Source organism: Strigops habroptila, chromosome 3, assembly GCF_004027225.2.
Source record: "Strigops habroptila isolate Jane chromosome 3, bStrHab1.2.pri, whole genome shotgun sequence".
Classification (NCBI taxonomy): domain Eukaryota; kingdom Metazoa; phylum Chordata; class Aves; order Psittaciformes; family Psittacidae; genus Strigops; species Strigops habroptila.
The window spans coordinates 78,417,029-78,433,176 of record NC_044279.2 but is presented as its reverse complement, the minus strand read 5'-3'; the positions used below and the strand labels follow the sequence as shown (position 1 = coordinate 78,433,176).

At 40.4% G+C, this 16,148-nt stretch overlaps 1 protein-coding gene across 1 annotated transcript in view; it reads right to left on the bottom strand.

The window, feature by feature from the left end:
- Positions 1-16,148, bottom strand: part of PLBD1 (phospholipase B domain containing 1) — a 38,980-nt gene that overhangs the window by 4,189 nt on the left and 18,643 nt on the right. The window contains exons 5-8 of the mRNA XM_030480555.1: positions 10,414-10,578; positions 9,096-9,240; positions 2,192-2,392; positions 1,939-2,079 (exon numbers count right to left, since the gene is read on the bottom strand). Of these exons, the coding sequence (XP_030336415.1) occupies positions 1,939-2,079; positions 2,192-2,392; positions 9,096-9,240; positions 10,414-10,578 (652 nt within the window). The remainder of the gene's footprint in view (positions 1-1,938; positions 2,080-2,191; positions 2,393-9,095; positions 9,241-10,413; positions 10,579-16,148) is intronic.

The following is a 16,148-nucleotide window of genomic DNA, read 5'->3' as shown; positions in this document are numbered from 1 at the left end:
CAGCAAGGAGTGATTAGGGAGAGAGTACATAACACGAGCCAGTCCCAAGAGCAGCTCACTTTCAGATTCTCTCCAAACTACTAGCATTCCTGGTGTCACTGAGGAATGTTGCTTCTCAAATGACACACACCAGGATTTGGCTTGGAGTTTTACTACTTTATTTATCTAGATACTGGTGAATGCAGCACTCTGTGTATTAATGTCAGCCCTGCACATGAGGAGTCTGACTGTGAGATGCTTAAGGAAAACCAAGTGGGACTCACTGTAAGCGAGACACAGATAGAAACCAAACCCGCTGAAGGACAGATACACAGACCGCATAAGCACTGGAACACCACCTGAGCTGAGACCTTACCAGCTTGGGTCCTGCCTAGCATGCAGCCGCCAGGAATACCCTGTCTGCTGTCATTTGCTTACATGACCTAGAACCTACTTGAAGGAAAAGAGCTGTGTACACACTGTGTTGTAATAGAGGCATCCTCCAGAAATGAGCACACTGGCCAGCCTCTGATGACGCGGGCCGGAGGATACTGCTACATCAGCTCTCTTATCAGTGGGGTTTAGTTGTAATTCAAAAAGTTGCTATTGTCTCACGTGAATGCAGTGCATACAGATGACTCCCTTCTCCCACCTGGAAAAGCTTTCTGTTTAAATTGCTAAAACAGAAGAGGCTATTCAAGTTCTCCTCCAACAAGAGCTCTTCTGCATCTCAGGCTCTTCAAGACTGCAAATCCCATGCAGACAGTGCCGCACTCAATCTAAGGCAGGCTTTACACAAGGGCTGCTATAAGCCAGTGAAACCTGCCCATTAGGCCTGGCAGGGTGAACAGTGACAATAACAAGTCAGAGATGGTGTAAGGCTGAAGGGGGGTGAGGGAGATTACACGAAGGCAGCAAAAATTGTCTGAAACAAAATGGCTTCCTCTACTGCCCGCCAGAGCAAGAGATGTCAGCAATATCAAGAGCAATGGAAATATTTACATATCCAATGGAAGAGACTCAAATCTCAGGTTCTGATCTGATGCATTGCTTTGATGCTGAAATCAAAGTACTACTCATTCATCATAAAGAAACAGGAACTGCAGTGCACTCCTGTGTCCTTAGGCATTGTGGCAATGCCTAAAAAAAGCCAGAACTTTCCAAGGGGACAGACTCGGCGGAAAATTCCAGGGTGAAATAACCACAGCTGCTAACATAAATGCATTTCCAATCATTTTGATGATGAAGAGCAATTCATCAATTCACCTCCTCAGCACGTGATTAGAGGAGTGAGCACAAAGCACCAGACACGCATTTAAATTTGTGGAATGAGCTCAGGCTTTTGGATGCTGCCATAAAGCGTGTATAAAACATCTGTGAAGGAAACCCGACAGTGGGTGTTTTGCTTCACCTGGATTTTTATTTGTTTTTCATCAAGTTGTTGCTAGACTTGCTAGTCTTGATACTAACGAATCTTTTAAACAGCAAGTATTTATCAGATAACAGAGCTCCAGAAAAGTTCAGAATCTGAATCTAACATAGAACTTCTCTCATATTTTAAAGCTCATCTCCTTGTAGGGTGACATACTCATCAAACATTTCAAGTAGCCCACAGCATCACAGTTACTTAGTACTACTCCAAAGAGACCTCACCTTTTTCCTCGTGGGTCTCTAAGACAGGGCAAAATAATACCAGGAAAAAAGGCACGAAAAAGAGAGAAAGAAGGTAAAGTCTATATTTCACTCCCCTGCTTCTAAAAAACACAGATGCTCACCACATTTCTGCCACAACATAAAGAAAAAATAAATACAACATAATAGGCCTGGCAACAGAGCTTTCTAGCTTGCAACTCAGCACTAGTGTTCAATAAGCCCTTCCCAGTTACAAAGCGTGACTCTCCATCAGCTGACACAAAGAGATGGCTTTCCTAAACCCGTAAGTGCTATAGGAGCTATTACCTTTCCGGAGAATATTTGTTTGATCAGAATACTCCACAAGGGTTGGGATCTGCTCAACAATGTACAATGCACCGTCATCAAGGCTCTTCTGCAGCTTGACCTTCTTCAAGTCCAGCACCATGTACTGATTGTTGTAGGTCCCTAGGTATAAGAGCAAAGAGAGAATTACTTGTCCTGCCTGTGGAAGGAAAAAAGTACAAGGGGAAGAGGGAACAAGTCCTGTTTTCTAAGATTCTTATGAAAGTGGACTCACCTGAGTTGCATTTCGAGAAGGTTTCTGCCCAAGTTTTGCCACCATCTGCCATCATGTTAGCAATGCGGACCCTCTGCCAAGCTAACAGGGATTCAGGCACCACTTGCTTAATGAGGCTTTGGTTGAACACACTGTTGGTAGTCTGCAACATTACCAAGCCACTGCCTAGTATGTAAAAGTCATCCAGGGACACCAAAAAGCCTTAAACAGCAATAATACAAATTTGTTACTTTTGTGAACCTTTGATATACTCATAGAACAAAACAGAGTGACAATCTAAGAGAGTATGAACGAGTCAGCATGTGTGTGTGTTCGAAACCAAGCTGTACAAATATTAAAGATGATGTGGCAACTTCTGCAAGTGCTTTAAGCCCACCTGTCAGCAGTCTCTCATTTGTCATGCTTTCAACACAGCCTAATTGTTTGTCTAGAGCATTTGCTTTGTGTTTTCATCCCAAGCTTCGAAGTTTCTCCTTCATATGTCAAGCTGTGTTTTAGGCTGAGGATTACATACTGTAAATGCCTAATGAGTGTTTGTTTCTAACAAAGAAATTCCTTTTAAAAATACAACAAATAAAAACAAAGTACAACTCCACAAAGAGATTTTCAACAACCAGTTTCAGTTTTAGATTTTTATTCTGCAAGGGCAACAGATACACCTTTAAAATTAATCCCTTCTGGATTAAACCAAGCCAAGCAGAAAAATCTTCCTTCTAGTTTAATCTTTTCCAGTCTAACCTTAAAAGCATCTCCAAGAAATGGGCACCTCTTAAATCATAAACCACACCTGTATTTGAGAGAGTTTCACCTACTCCTCTATGTGACATGTTGTCATTGGGATTTTTTTATGCTTATCAGCCCTGCAAACTCAACATAGTGATGTATCTCTGGGAAATATTCCCTTCCACATTACATGCCAACAGAAGTCCTAGGTCCAATTGCAGATCTGGCTGCAGATATGCAGAAATGCAGCCAGAGGTGGTATAGAGAGCTGCAAAGGTCAGCTATGATGCCATGGATAGCATGGTGACTACTTACAAAGCAGAAATAACTTGACTTTGAGATTCCCCAGCAGATACAGGGCTATCAGGTTGGGAAAGAAAGGTTGTTAACTGAGCTCCTGATGGGGAAGTCACCCAGAACTAGTCTCTTGCTAATGAGTTTTAATGGTATCACTCTTCAAAGAGTACAAAATGCTGCACATCAGGGTAGTAGTCGAGTGCCACTAAGAAATGTTCCACAGCAAGCTTTATTAATGCACTCTGCAAACAAACCAAGGTCAGCAACCTATGACAGACAGAAATATGACTCAGCTCTGCCTCCAGTTTATGGGCTTTCATCAAAAGACAGACTTCCTTCAAACAGGAGTACTGTTTAAGGGCTCCATTTCTGCAAGATTTCTTTAAAGTCTCAAGTTCTCAAATCAGAACAGATCCAAGAATATATGCTTTGTGGTCACCTGTTCTCTAAAAATAGGTCAGTATAGAACAGGCAGAGTACCATGGCAGCTTGTGGTTCCTAGTATTTTGTTCTTGGAGACAGAAAAAGAGCATCAATAAATTACGTACATCAACAGCAGAGTTCTCTCAAGTAGTAAAGGACAAGAAGAGAAACACTCTAAGCCTGGCTCTGCCAGTCTATTTTATAGAAAGACATGGGATACTGCAGTAATAAACTGTCGTGTAACAAGTCAAGTGCTTACCCAGAGGCAAGAAATTAAATTGTTAAACAATTGTGATCCAAATTGAATGCCAGTTCCCACATGGGTGCCAATGCCAAGTGCCCTACTTCAAAATAAACCAAATAATTTTTTCTTCTTTTTCAATCATCAGCTGAGATAAAAGAGAAAAACTCAATTCAAAGCAAGTGTCAACACAAGGAATGATGCTGAATTAACTGAAGTTTGAACTCTGTAATTCAAATAAATTGCAAAACTCAGCAGAGCTGAAAACCAGAGGGTTTCCTTCTGGGCCTTAGTATTTACCAAGCTTTATCCTGCAATGTTTTACAATACAGTGTGCCCTCCATGATACACCATTACATTATTTGTAATTATTTCAAGGCCTAATTATTCCAAGACAACATATACCATTTTGACTTAAGGCATAGGCACTCCTTAAACAAAGGGAAATAAAAACACCTACAACGGGTTTACCCGGGACAAAAACGTCCACAAAAAGAAAACCTGGGTGAAGCCTAGAGATATCAGCACATATTTAGTGTCCTTTTGTGTCATTCTTGTCTTTTTAAGTATGTATGAGAATCTGTTGTAATTGAAAATGCCTTTATGTCAACTGCTGTCTGACTGTACAGTTCGCTTATTTTTTTCTGTAAACCCATCTCCCATTTTTATCAGCAACTCAGGTTTTTTTCCATCTTCCCCTCCACCTTCTCCCAACCTTCCCCCAGTGAACCCAACTCTTCCTACATAGAGAGAAGCAAAAGCACTTCTGAAAGCACTTTGGAATGAGCCTGAGCCATTTAGATTCAGTTTCCAATCACCACTGGAATACTGAGGTTTCCAGAGTCTGCAGTTTCATTCATCATGACAATATTAAACAGCCAAGCAAAGCAAAATATTTTTTGAAATCTGAGTCAGTGTTCTCCAGCGAGTCAGCACACTAAAGTGTATGTGGGGGGTAACACATTCCTGGCAGCTACTGTTCCTGAAGAGGTACGCTGCTGCTTTCTGAACCAGATGGCATCAGCTTTTCAGATGTTTTAAGAGGTCCTTGTGCTCATTCAAGTACAGAAAGGGTCAGTACAACAAGGCTGGAAGTCAGAGCCATGAGGTTTTGCTAATCACCTCATACGGATGCGAGTAGCTCCAGCTGAAATGCTCAATGCTCTGGGCTACAAACACATCTGAGAATGGGAAAGGAGATGTCTTCTCTGGATTAGTTTTCTTAGTCCCATCAGCAGCTGCTTCTCATGACAATACTGTGCTCCTGCCAGCTGCCTTAATTTCACTTACAGACCTCTCCTAGGCACTAAGAAATAGCACATCCCACACTATAGCTCTGCCCTCTCATCTCCAAAGCACATCAGACTTTTCTCTGCTTCCCTCCAGGTTTTAGACACATGTTGGATGGAGCAGAGAAGCAAGAAATGCTCTAGCAATATCTCATGAGCAAGCTGGTCCCAGGAATGAAAGGGCTACCACCCTTCCCATGTTTTGCCCCTCCCAGCTCTTACTCAGGCCATAGGGAAGGATAACAATGCACTTCCTGATTCTGTACTAACGCCAGACGACTTCAGCTCAAGGGACACACATTACTTCTCTTTCCTGTCTTAGCAGGACATGTATAGCCAATTCATCAAGACAACTTGTGCCATCTTGTTCCCATGTCATAGCCTGTCTCAACCAAGCAACAGACCAGAGGAACAAAAGTGGCCATTAAGTTCTTCTCAACATTTTCTTTTAGCAGCTAAAATCAGAGTAACAAGACTGCGATTCAGCCCAGAGGAAGCATCAGAGTGCTTGGGTCCAAATGGTAGATTCTCTTTCTTAAGCAGAGTTCAAAACTACTTGTTCAAGAAGAGGTCCAGCCAAATGGATGTAAATCTTGGGAGCTGCAACCTTCCTGCTGTCCAAGGAAAACTGCAAATTTTATCAGTTAATTGGGCTTATTTCTTTGAATACCTCAACAGGGCAGTGTAGAGCAGTGACTCAGGGAGGGGGCGGAAGTTCTCTATGACCTTTTACTAGGTATGTCCTGCAAAACCCAGCACCTAAAGTCTCTGTCATCACATTTCTTACACTCCCCAAATGACACTCAACATTTGTGAGCAACTGTAACACATCTGTACAATGTAAGTTCTCTCTGCTGTGCACAGATTCACCAACCACGTTAAGTACTTATGTCCAGAGCTTGAACAAGACACTGAAGTCAGGGATGCCCAAGAATTCAGCTCAGACACTTCCTTTCCAGAGGTTCACAGAGCTGTTCTACATGCAGCTCTGCACAGATTCTTTCAACAGAAGAGGAAACTAAGACTATGAGCAGAGTTCAAGTGAGGATTAGGATTAGTGTGGAAATGAGCAGCAAGTAGCTAAATCATTCTGCAACAGCAGAGATCACTACGCCTGTTCATTGCCACTTAACTGTATCTCTGCAGCACTACTGGTACTCTGAAAGGGAGAAAGCATGAGAGAAGACATGCTGTAACAGTGGACATTTCAGCATGCTGGCAGGAACGTGGGGAACTGCTGGGGAAGCCTGGATGGGATCTGCAATTCCTGCCTGCCTGTCCTGCTACCTGCTCAGTCACAGCAGAAGCAAGGAAGCGCAAGGCCCTGTCGCTGTATCATAATGCACGTGCTGACATGCATCATGGTTAGTGAATAGCCTTAGATCCTCTAAACTGAGTCACAACAAATATTTTTTGCAGTGTAGTTGCCTGTCTTTTGAAATACTGTAAATAAAAAATCTGGACAATTTTACTTTGTGACTGCAGGAGAAATCAGGGAGTTGGCACGTTCCTTCTCAGAAGGCAAATGACTTCTTGAAGCTTTTCTGACACAGGTTTTGGACAGTAGAAGAGTTTTACTTCATATCCAGTCTACTGGATGACAAGAATCTTTGAACTACTCAGTTGTCACTGAAGGCCTGGAAGGACACCTTTTTTTAGATGTTGTTTTCTATAATACTTCATGTATTGGAGAACACTCTATGTACTTTAGGATCGTGTTTCTATTTATGAGAGCTTACTAGCTTGGCCTTTCTTACTGGTTCTTAGTGTCTATCAGGACAGCGAATAAACAGTGGGAACTTGCATGCAGAGAAGTTACATGAACGATGAACCATGGCCACGACCTGCATATTCTATGGGCAGATGCTGTGAAAATACAAGGCTTCATCTCATCACAGCATGGAGCAGAGGAATTTGGCAGTTCCCTCCCTCCTGCATGATGTCCCTAGATCATTACCAGGCCAGTGCTTTAGAGCTTACTCATCCTCTGGAAAACTGCAAGTTTGTGAACTACACCCACAGCTAGTGTAATTTGCTGTAGTCAATGGGTCATGCTTGTCTAGTGCTTACAGTAGTACCTTGTAATTAGGTGGCCGGTGAGTTTGCTTTGCATACCAGAGGTCTCAAACTTCACTGGAGCCATGGGGACTACGTTTCGCAATAGTTCTCACTCAGTTTTGTTGGTAGAAGTACACCTTACCACATCACCATGTCAGAGTCTACCCAGCACAGGCAAGCTTTAAAGTTAGCCATCTCTTCAGACCTCAGCCTCAGGGAAGCACGCTGGGATTTTGTACAACAGGCAAACAGGTCCCAACCATTTCAGCTTAGTAGTAGCTGATTTTCAGGTATCCTCCCATACTGCTTTATCAGTCTCAGAAGACTTGTATCCCACTTTATACAAAGAACAAAATGAACAACCCACAGACATCACCATAGACACCCACTAAAAAGATAACAAAAAACACTCTTCATGGCTAATCTTGACCCCCCGTTTTGAATCTGCAGCACAACGCAGCATGCAACAGTTGCTAAAACAAGCCACACTCTCCTGAAGGATAGTACTATCCTCAACAGTATTTCTGCTGAAAGATACAAGATCCAGAATAACCTTCTGTACAGTCAGGTGATGAACAGAGCTCAGACAGAAACCTTTCTGTCAGGTTACATAAGCTTGGCAAAATTCCTTGCAACAAGTAAATTAAATTCCTCCAAGGGAACTGGAGATAACCCAAGCTCTTGAGAGGCTGTACACTTAACTGGTATTCACCAGAGTACCTCTACTCCTTCCTCAAAGCAAAAATTGCACATGTCAGAATATGCTGCATTTCTGAGAGTCACTTACAAGGGTCTGAACCCCACAGAAAAAGACTTGCTTTCAACATAAAATGAATGCAACTGCCTTTCAAAACAATTTCCCAGGGACAGTCCCAGAAGCCCCTGCCATGAAGGATTCTTGCCTTCGTAGTAAGGCAAGCAGAGTAATTCAACAGAGCACATTTTGAAACTATCAGCCAATAAAATTTAATCAGAATGAGACAGTCTTCAACAGCACACACTTCACTTTAAGAAGTTTATGAAGATTCTTGAGTGTTTGGGTATTTTTTTAATTTGAAATTCCACCTTTAAAAAACTTATGCGATGTTAACTCAGTCTTAGATTTGCTTTGGTTTTTCATATTCATGTTTCTTGGTGCTACTCTAGCAAAAGTAAATATTTTACCACTGAAACATTAACTGCTGGCAATTTCTAACCTTCTTCCAGGAAACTTGAGAATATTATGTGCTGCCTAATCTTCCCAAGGGAGATTTTAAATATTCTGGCTGGCTACATTACTAACACATAAAATAAGCATTAAAAAAAATACTCCTCTGCAACAGCTTGTAGAGAAGCTGGAAGAGGCAGATGGGGGGGGGACAAACCAACCAAGCAAAACGCAACACTGAATATTTGCTAACCCAACACCAAAGAAGTCCATACAATTTCAAATGGCTATTGTCTGATACTCTCTAATAATCCCATTACAGCATGAGTCATGCCACAGTACTAAACAGAAGTGTTCAAAATTGTTATTACCAAACATGTGAATGCTATAGGCAAGGTGAGGAGTTCAACAGTTGAGATGACTGCAGACTACATGAGCAGAATTCAAAGCAGCATGTTTGTGCCAGAGGTAGAATATTTAACAAGTACTATTCAGAGCACTGAAGGTGATTAATCAACAACAAAAGTAGACAACAACAATATCACACTCAAGCCAAAAAACTGAAGAAGACATTTTGTCCTCTCAATGGCTAAATGTTTTAAGGTAGACTAAAGCCAGTGCTTGTTAAGGTATCATCCATTTTATAGACAAGATATTTGCATGACAGTAAGATGGCCCATATCCACATCTTGGAGATCGATATTGTTTTGGTTTTCTTGATTTTACCTGGGTAACTGCTGAATGAGACACGGCCAGTCCTAGTGTCTGGATCAACTATATTGAAGTTCCAATGCTTGTATATTCTCAGTGTGGCCGCATATGTAAACCAGCTGGAATGGGCAAAATATATATTCTCATATCCAGGCAGAACCTGGAAAACAGCAGCAGAAAGATGAATAATTTCAGACCCTACTATACTTTGCATGTTTTGTACTTCATAAAACAAGTTGTTCTCCCAGATTCTAAGTAGTTTGATTAACTGCATTGTTTAAGAAGGAGCAGATTCTTGTGTTTTTAACTATGTATATAACAATGAATTTCTGAAACCTCTGGAAATAATTCTTGCCCATGCATTATTTTCAAATAATTAGTAGTTATTTTTCAAAATGAAACAGCTTAGGGGGTTTTGGGACACCTGTATCACGTGGTATCTTTGTTTCCCCACTTTCCTCTTGAGTACTTGTATGTACATATTCAGATTAGCCCCCTGCGAGCATACCCAACATTAAATTAAAACGTGCTATTTCTGTGAAAATGCCTCTGGGTGACTTTAAAGTATGGAAACAAATGCAAGTATATTTAATTTGAAAAGGTAAATACATATTGACAATAGCTCTTTTAAAAGTATTTCCCTGGATCTAAGATCTGTTGTTAGCTCAGAAACCTCTTGTGGTAGGTACATGCTTGAACAAATGCTTCCCAATTTGAGTATTCTTGCTCTGGGATACATGGAATCTCCATATGCTGACTAGATCCTTGATAATTTTAATTGAAAAATTTAATTGCCACTATGATGTATCAGACACTTATCCTAAAAACATTTTTTCTGTCATTACTCCAATTGGAAAGCCATTCCAGAGTATCTGTTAACACTTGGAAAATATCAGCCAACTGCACCCAGTTGTTCTTGTGCTAGCACTGTCCTTTAGTTTAAGTAAACCTCTTCCCTTCCTCCCTGCTTACTTGCGCAATGTATTTGCAGGCATTCACAATACCCTCTTTCACACTTCACTTGGCTAGGTGGAACAAGTTACTCTTTTCCAGTCTCCTCTCCATGGTAGTTCCCCATTCCTTGGTAATTCTAATAGCTTTTCATTGTCAATCTCTGTGGGTTTGTTTTGGTTTTTTTCCCTGCCCTTGAACACAAGTGAGCAAAACTGGACCCAAAATCCTACAAAGGCATGAGTGATAACTGCATAAAAGCACCTTGATTGACAGGACTCTCTTTATGCACATGCAACGTAAACAATGAAGACTCCAGAAATGCAGGCTCATGACACTGCAAATCAGCACAGTGACTGGAGATGAAGTTCTTGATGCTCACCTTGATGAGTGCAGAGCAGTGACCCATATCCCACTGATATTTCCCATGGCTTCCTGGCTCCACATTGCATTGTCCACCCCTTGCAGAATACTCAAATAATGCAGGAATGAGGTCCAACAGGTCTCCAACTGCATTCAGAAACTGGACATCAAAGATGCTCAGTGGCTGAGGAAAGGGAAGAAAGAGAGACCACAAAAAGCACTTTCAGACAGAGAAGCATTAAGACGGTCTCAGCTGTTAGAATTTTTCTTTTGCTCTCAAAGGAAGCTCTTATATGGTCTAGGAAATACCTGCTCACAAGGCCCAGATACACATGGACATTAGCGTGGTGTTAGGCACCTAGGTATCTTTAAGGGTCTGGCCCTTGTAGTGGCATTACCAATGCTAACATTTCTGAGGGGAAATAAAAGGAGACACTAACTATAACTTACGCAAGTTCTGTGTGTGTCTTTGCAAACAGCATCCCAAGCAGTCTGCTGTTACTATTATGCTGGGGTAATAGTAAGAAGTAAGATTTTAGGGTTTTTTTGTTTATGTATGCCTTTGAAGAGCCTTACATTAACAAACACTCTTGGGAGTTTCTGGATTTTTATAAAGACTGCAATTTAAGACATCATCAAGACTGAGGAGGAGAAAACAAATGAGAGAAGTAAGATATGTGAACAATACAAATAAAGTATGGAACTAGCTGAAGAAAGAAGTCAGTCAAAAGGCTCTCTGCTACGTGCTTTCAAAACCCCTTATGGTTGGAGTTAGCCAGGGTTAACTACACACAGCTTGTTGTGCAACATGCTCTTCAAAACCTTCTCTTAATTTGCCTCTTCAAGAATAAGAGCTTAACAGTGGTCTAAGCTCAACCTCCAAAGACTGTTTTCTAAGTATTTCCTCTTCTTGCTTGCATCATGCCTCTAGCTAAGGCAAGGATTAAGGAAAAGAAGTCAGAGCATACATCACTTTAGGGCTATAAATGGTAATTTTAGAATGGGACACAATCATATAGCAAATAAACACATTGCTTGCAATATAAATCACTATTATTAAACCATACAGCTGACCTCTCTACAAACCCCAACAACGGGGAGGCAAGGAATGGAAAAAACAAACAGCACCAAATCCATTTACTTTTTATACAGAAGGCTGAATTCTGTGTTACCCATCTACTGTTTTGGCAGAGAGAATAACTAACAGGAAAACCAAAAATAATGTAAACTCTAGACCACATATTCCCAGGGAAGCAATTAAACCTTCCCACAATGCTTACTAAGACAACTGAGAAATAAGCCATTCTCACAACTAAAAATTATGCATCACAGAAGGCCCTAACAACAGCTATATTTTGAGGAAGAAATCCAAAACCAACTTTCATATATGTTACATTGCTTTAGTTCATCATATTTTTGCTGTCAGGAGCCAAACTAGGAGCAGCAAAGGCCACAAATGACAAACATCAAGAGATACATCTTTAGATAATTTAAGCAACTCAGTGGTATAAGTCATTTACAAACCAGTCTCAACAACTGCCATCTCACCAGAATCCGTAGAGAGAGACCTGACACTGTTTCATCACAATTTTCCCCATCCAGCTGTACCTAAAGGTCTACAAGCCCACCACTCAATGACGAGAAGCTGTTTTCCAACATCTGATTCACACAGGCATTACTGTACAGTACCACCAGGAGAGGAGCAAACAGGATTGCATATGAGAATGCATATGCATATGACATGCCTTTGCTACCACTTTGCTACTCCTCCATAAAACCTGCCTTCATTGCAACATCTACAGGCAGCTACACTGATATTGCTCTGGCATCACTTGGAATTGCCTGTATATTTTTTAAAAGCTTCACATTTCTGTGCTCTCTTACAGTCATCGCAAGTAAAAAATTCAGTAGCTACTAGGAAGTCCATTCAAGCTAGAACAAAGCCAAGCTTCCTTCCCAAGCAAGAAAACTATCAGAACTGTACGCACAGAAAGGTGGCCAGAGAGCTGGAGGAAACATCCACTCAAAAAAAGAAGCAAAAGCTTCATAAATTCCTAGGGCTCTACTGGGTGAGATTGGGCTGCCAGCTCCCAAAGCCAGCCAGAAGAAACAAGTATCACAGAAGTAAAAGAGGAACTAGGTTGTTAAGCATCCACTAGAGTTCCATTTTCATTCCCCTTTTGAGAGGCAAGCAAGTTTTGTTCCAGTTTATTTCCAGGAGTTCATTGCTTTGCTTGGATAAACCTAGTTTTGTGTTTAAGATTGTCTGATGCTCAGTGACATCACACAAGCACAGCACACAGAGCTTCTCTGGAGTCTCAGTAAAACAATCCTCTCAAACAGAAGGCTCTAATGCAGCCCAAATCTGGGAACTTCAGGAATGGCCTGAGACATGTGCCACAAAGCTGAGAGCCCCAGTTTGGAAAAAACTACAGCTGATTTCCAGGATATATGGATAAATCTTCTCTATGAAGACTTAATCAGGGCCCACTAGCAGGACTTATGGACCAAAAAAAAAAAAAAAAGTATGCATCATAGCAAGTGCATAATATAGGGCATATTACAATCTTCTATAATCACCTTCTCCCATCTCACACAGCAATGTCAGTAAAACTCCTTGCATGAATGGTTTACATCCTGAAGAAGAGTGAATGAATGAGCTAAATTGACAAGCAGAAAGCTGGTATAGCCATAACAAGAGGAAAAAGTCCTTTTGCTAGAATGTGTGCCTCCTCTAGGGTACTGTCCTGAATAGCAAAAAGAAAAAGAAAATACCAAATTGAGTTTGAGTTACATCAGCTGTAGGGAGAAATAAACTTAGAAAGGGTAGCAGACAGGCAAGAAACAACCTTAAAGGCTTGTCTACATAGGATATTAAAATAGACAAGTTATTCTGTAACAAGTGTTTTCCAGTACCTTCCCCATGCATAAGCATTCTCAATACAAAATAAGGAAGTACAAATAGAGAGCTGTCCTAGAATCATTGTAGTATTTAAAACTCTGACACCTCCTTATTCGAAGGTAATTTCCCTGTGTAGACAAGCCCAAGATTAATCACAGCGTTGGTAGAGCATTAGGCAGATGAAAAGGCTTAATGTTCTTTGAGTGCCCCTCCTTCAGAAATTGTCCTGACAAAAGGGCTGGGTTTGTTTACTGGATATGAAATGCTGCTAAACCAGATGGAATAATGTCACGGTTTAACATGGAAATCCATTCAGATTTTGACATCATTCTTAATGATACCTGTAAATATCAAACTCAAAATACAGAAGTTTACAACATAGATTGCCTTCATCAATGTTTTAATGGAAGCACCTACCTAAAATAGCCCTGCAGGAAACTATACTCCATGCAACTAAAAAAGTTCAGAAAAGTACACTATAAAACATTTGCTTCATACATGTACAAATAAAAATATGTACTACTACTACTACTGTAAGATAGTCCAAACCAAATTTTCTTTGCACAAAGTTTGTGGCAGACACAATGGTTCCACAATATTCAAGTGAAGTAGACCTGAAGTTTAGGAGATAAAAGAAAAACTGAACCTTTCAGAGTGACCTGCATGCACATAATCCAACTCTCATTTAATTTCTTTGTAGATTTGGCATAGCTTCCAACTACCATGCATACAAGACAATGAAAAGTCAGATCTTTTCACGTGTCTTCCTCAAATAAGTGCACATTCAGAACTCCAGCTACTTGCAAGTTTGAAAAGGTATGTGTAGTGCCAATAAGAAACCCTGACACACGCAATGTGTAAAATTAAAAGTAGATTTACTATTGAAACAGCTTGTTTCCATTCTCCTGAAAAGGAAACAATTTTATTCAACTTTGCTCAGCGCCCAGTGTTGAAATCCACAGGCTTCATAAATGCAGCTCCTTTTCTCTACCCCCTTTAGCAATTTTGGCCTAATCTTGAAACCAACCAACTTCTCAGTGTTCAGGAGAGTACTTTGTCCATGTATGAACATGGTGGTGGAGGGGGTGGGGAAATGCAAAAAACTTAGAAATCCATCTTCTCCCCCTCTTCTCCTCCCCATGCCTCTGATCATTTGGAAGTTAAGGAAAAAGGCTTCTCAGCCTTTCTTCTGCAGTGTTTAATTTTCTTTTAAGCTTAGGGCATTTGGGGGAAATTGCCCTCTGCACTTACACGGTGGTCAGTTGAATTTAGAAGTACACATAGTTTTTCCCGATGGCAGTTAGAACATCAGACAACAAAATAATACAGCCTGTCACGTCTTGGTTTTAGGCTTGGTTTTGGTTTGGGGTTTTGGGGGTTTGTTTTGGTGTGGGGAGGAGGTGTATGAGAAAAGAAAATAAAACCACCACAACCCACACATGAGATATTATCAGTGTTTCTAATGTTTATCACCACCATGAACCCAAACTACTGCACCAGTAGTAGATCGAAAGAGAAACTGATAATAATAATCCTAAAACAATACACATATAGAAAGGATTTTTTTTTATACGAAAAAACAGTAGTATCCACCAAAGGAAAGAAGGAAGACACAACTCTCAAACCTCTAAGGAAAAAATGTAATAGGGATGCAATTTGCTTTTTAAGACATGCAGAATTTGTTGTGGGCGCTTTCAGTAACAAGGTGGTGGGTTTTTTTGTTTGGGGTTTTTTTTGTTTGTTTGTTTTTTGTTTTGGTTTTTTTTTTTTTTTTTTTTTTTTTTTTAAGTTGTGAGTAATGGAAATAGTAAATACTTGTTATTGCAGTTGTTGCACAATGTAAGATCTACGAACAACGTGTTGATCTAAGAACAACATTGGATTAATTGAACCAAACTATAACACTTAGAAATAAGGGAGGGAAAAAAATCATCTATGAAGTGAATTTATTTGCCAAACATTCCACTTACTAACAATCTAAGGGTTTAAATAAAAGAACCTTTTTAACATTATTTTAACATGTACTGCAAGAGCAAAGTTGGAAACAGCCTGTTTGGAGGGTAAATGTTCTTTAATCACAAGGAATAAGGAAGATACTGTTGGTTGTCTCTCAGGAGGGTAAGGGGGGTGTTGTTTGTTAGTTTAGTTTTTTTAAGTACCAACAGTTTACAGAAGCTGGCTTGATTTGCAGATAAATGGATGTGTCAAAGCTAGAATACTAGTCAATAACATTGCATCTGCACCTGATTTTATTGTCCATGCAAGCTCAGAGCAAGAATCTTCAAGATGTTTATTTCCCTAAGGGGATGCTAACAGCAGTAAATACATACACAAAGAGCATTGCTGTAGCCTAATCTCTCCAAAGTATTTGAAAAGTAGTATTGTATCCAACAAAGTGAACTGCCTGTTCTTTTGCAGAGCTGTCAGGTATTATTTTGATGCCAAGGAAAACCAAACACCGACGTGCAAGAGCAGCTGTCCAAACTGCACTCAGAGGTAAAAGACTAATGTTAACTTTCTGGCCCTGCCAAACGGGAAACTGCAGCACCACCTCAAGTCAGAAATACATACACAAGGGACATTTTTGCTTTGAGTAAGAAGATATGGATCTCAACATAGGTGATAATGCCCAAAGCTGAAACCGTGAATGGCATAGGAAGCAGTCAAAATAAATCCCACCAACTGCTTCAGACACATTTGGGAAAAGAAATAAATATATCCACTGTATATAATTCAAGAATAGAGGACACAAATATTTCAGACCAAACCACATGTCTGAACTTTCACTAAATACACCATTTTTATATAGGCATGCTGATGAGATCTCTGAAAAGAGAATAAAAATAACTCAG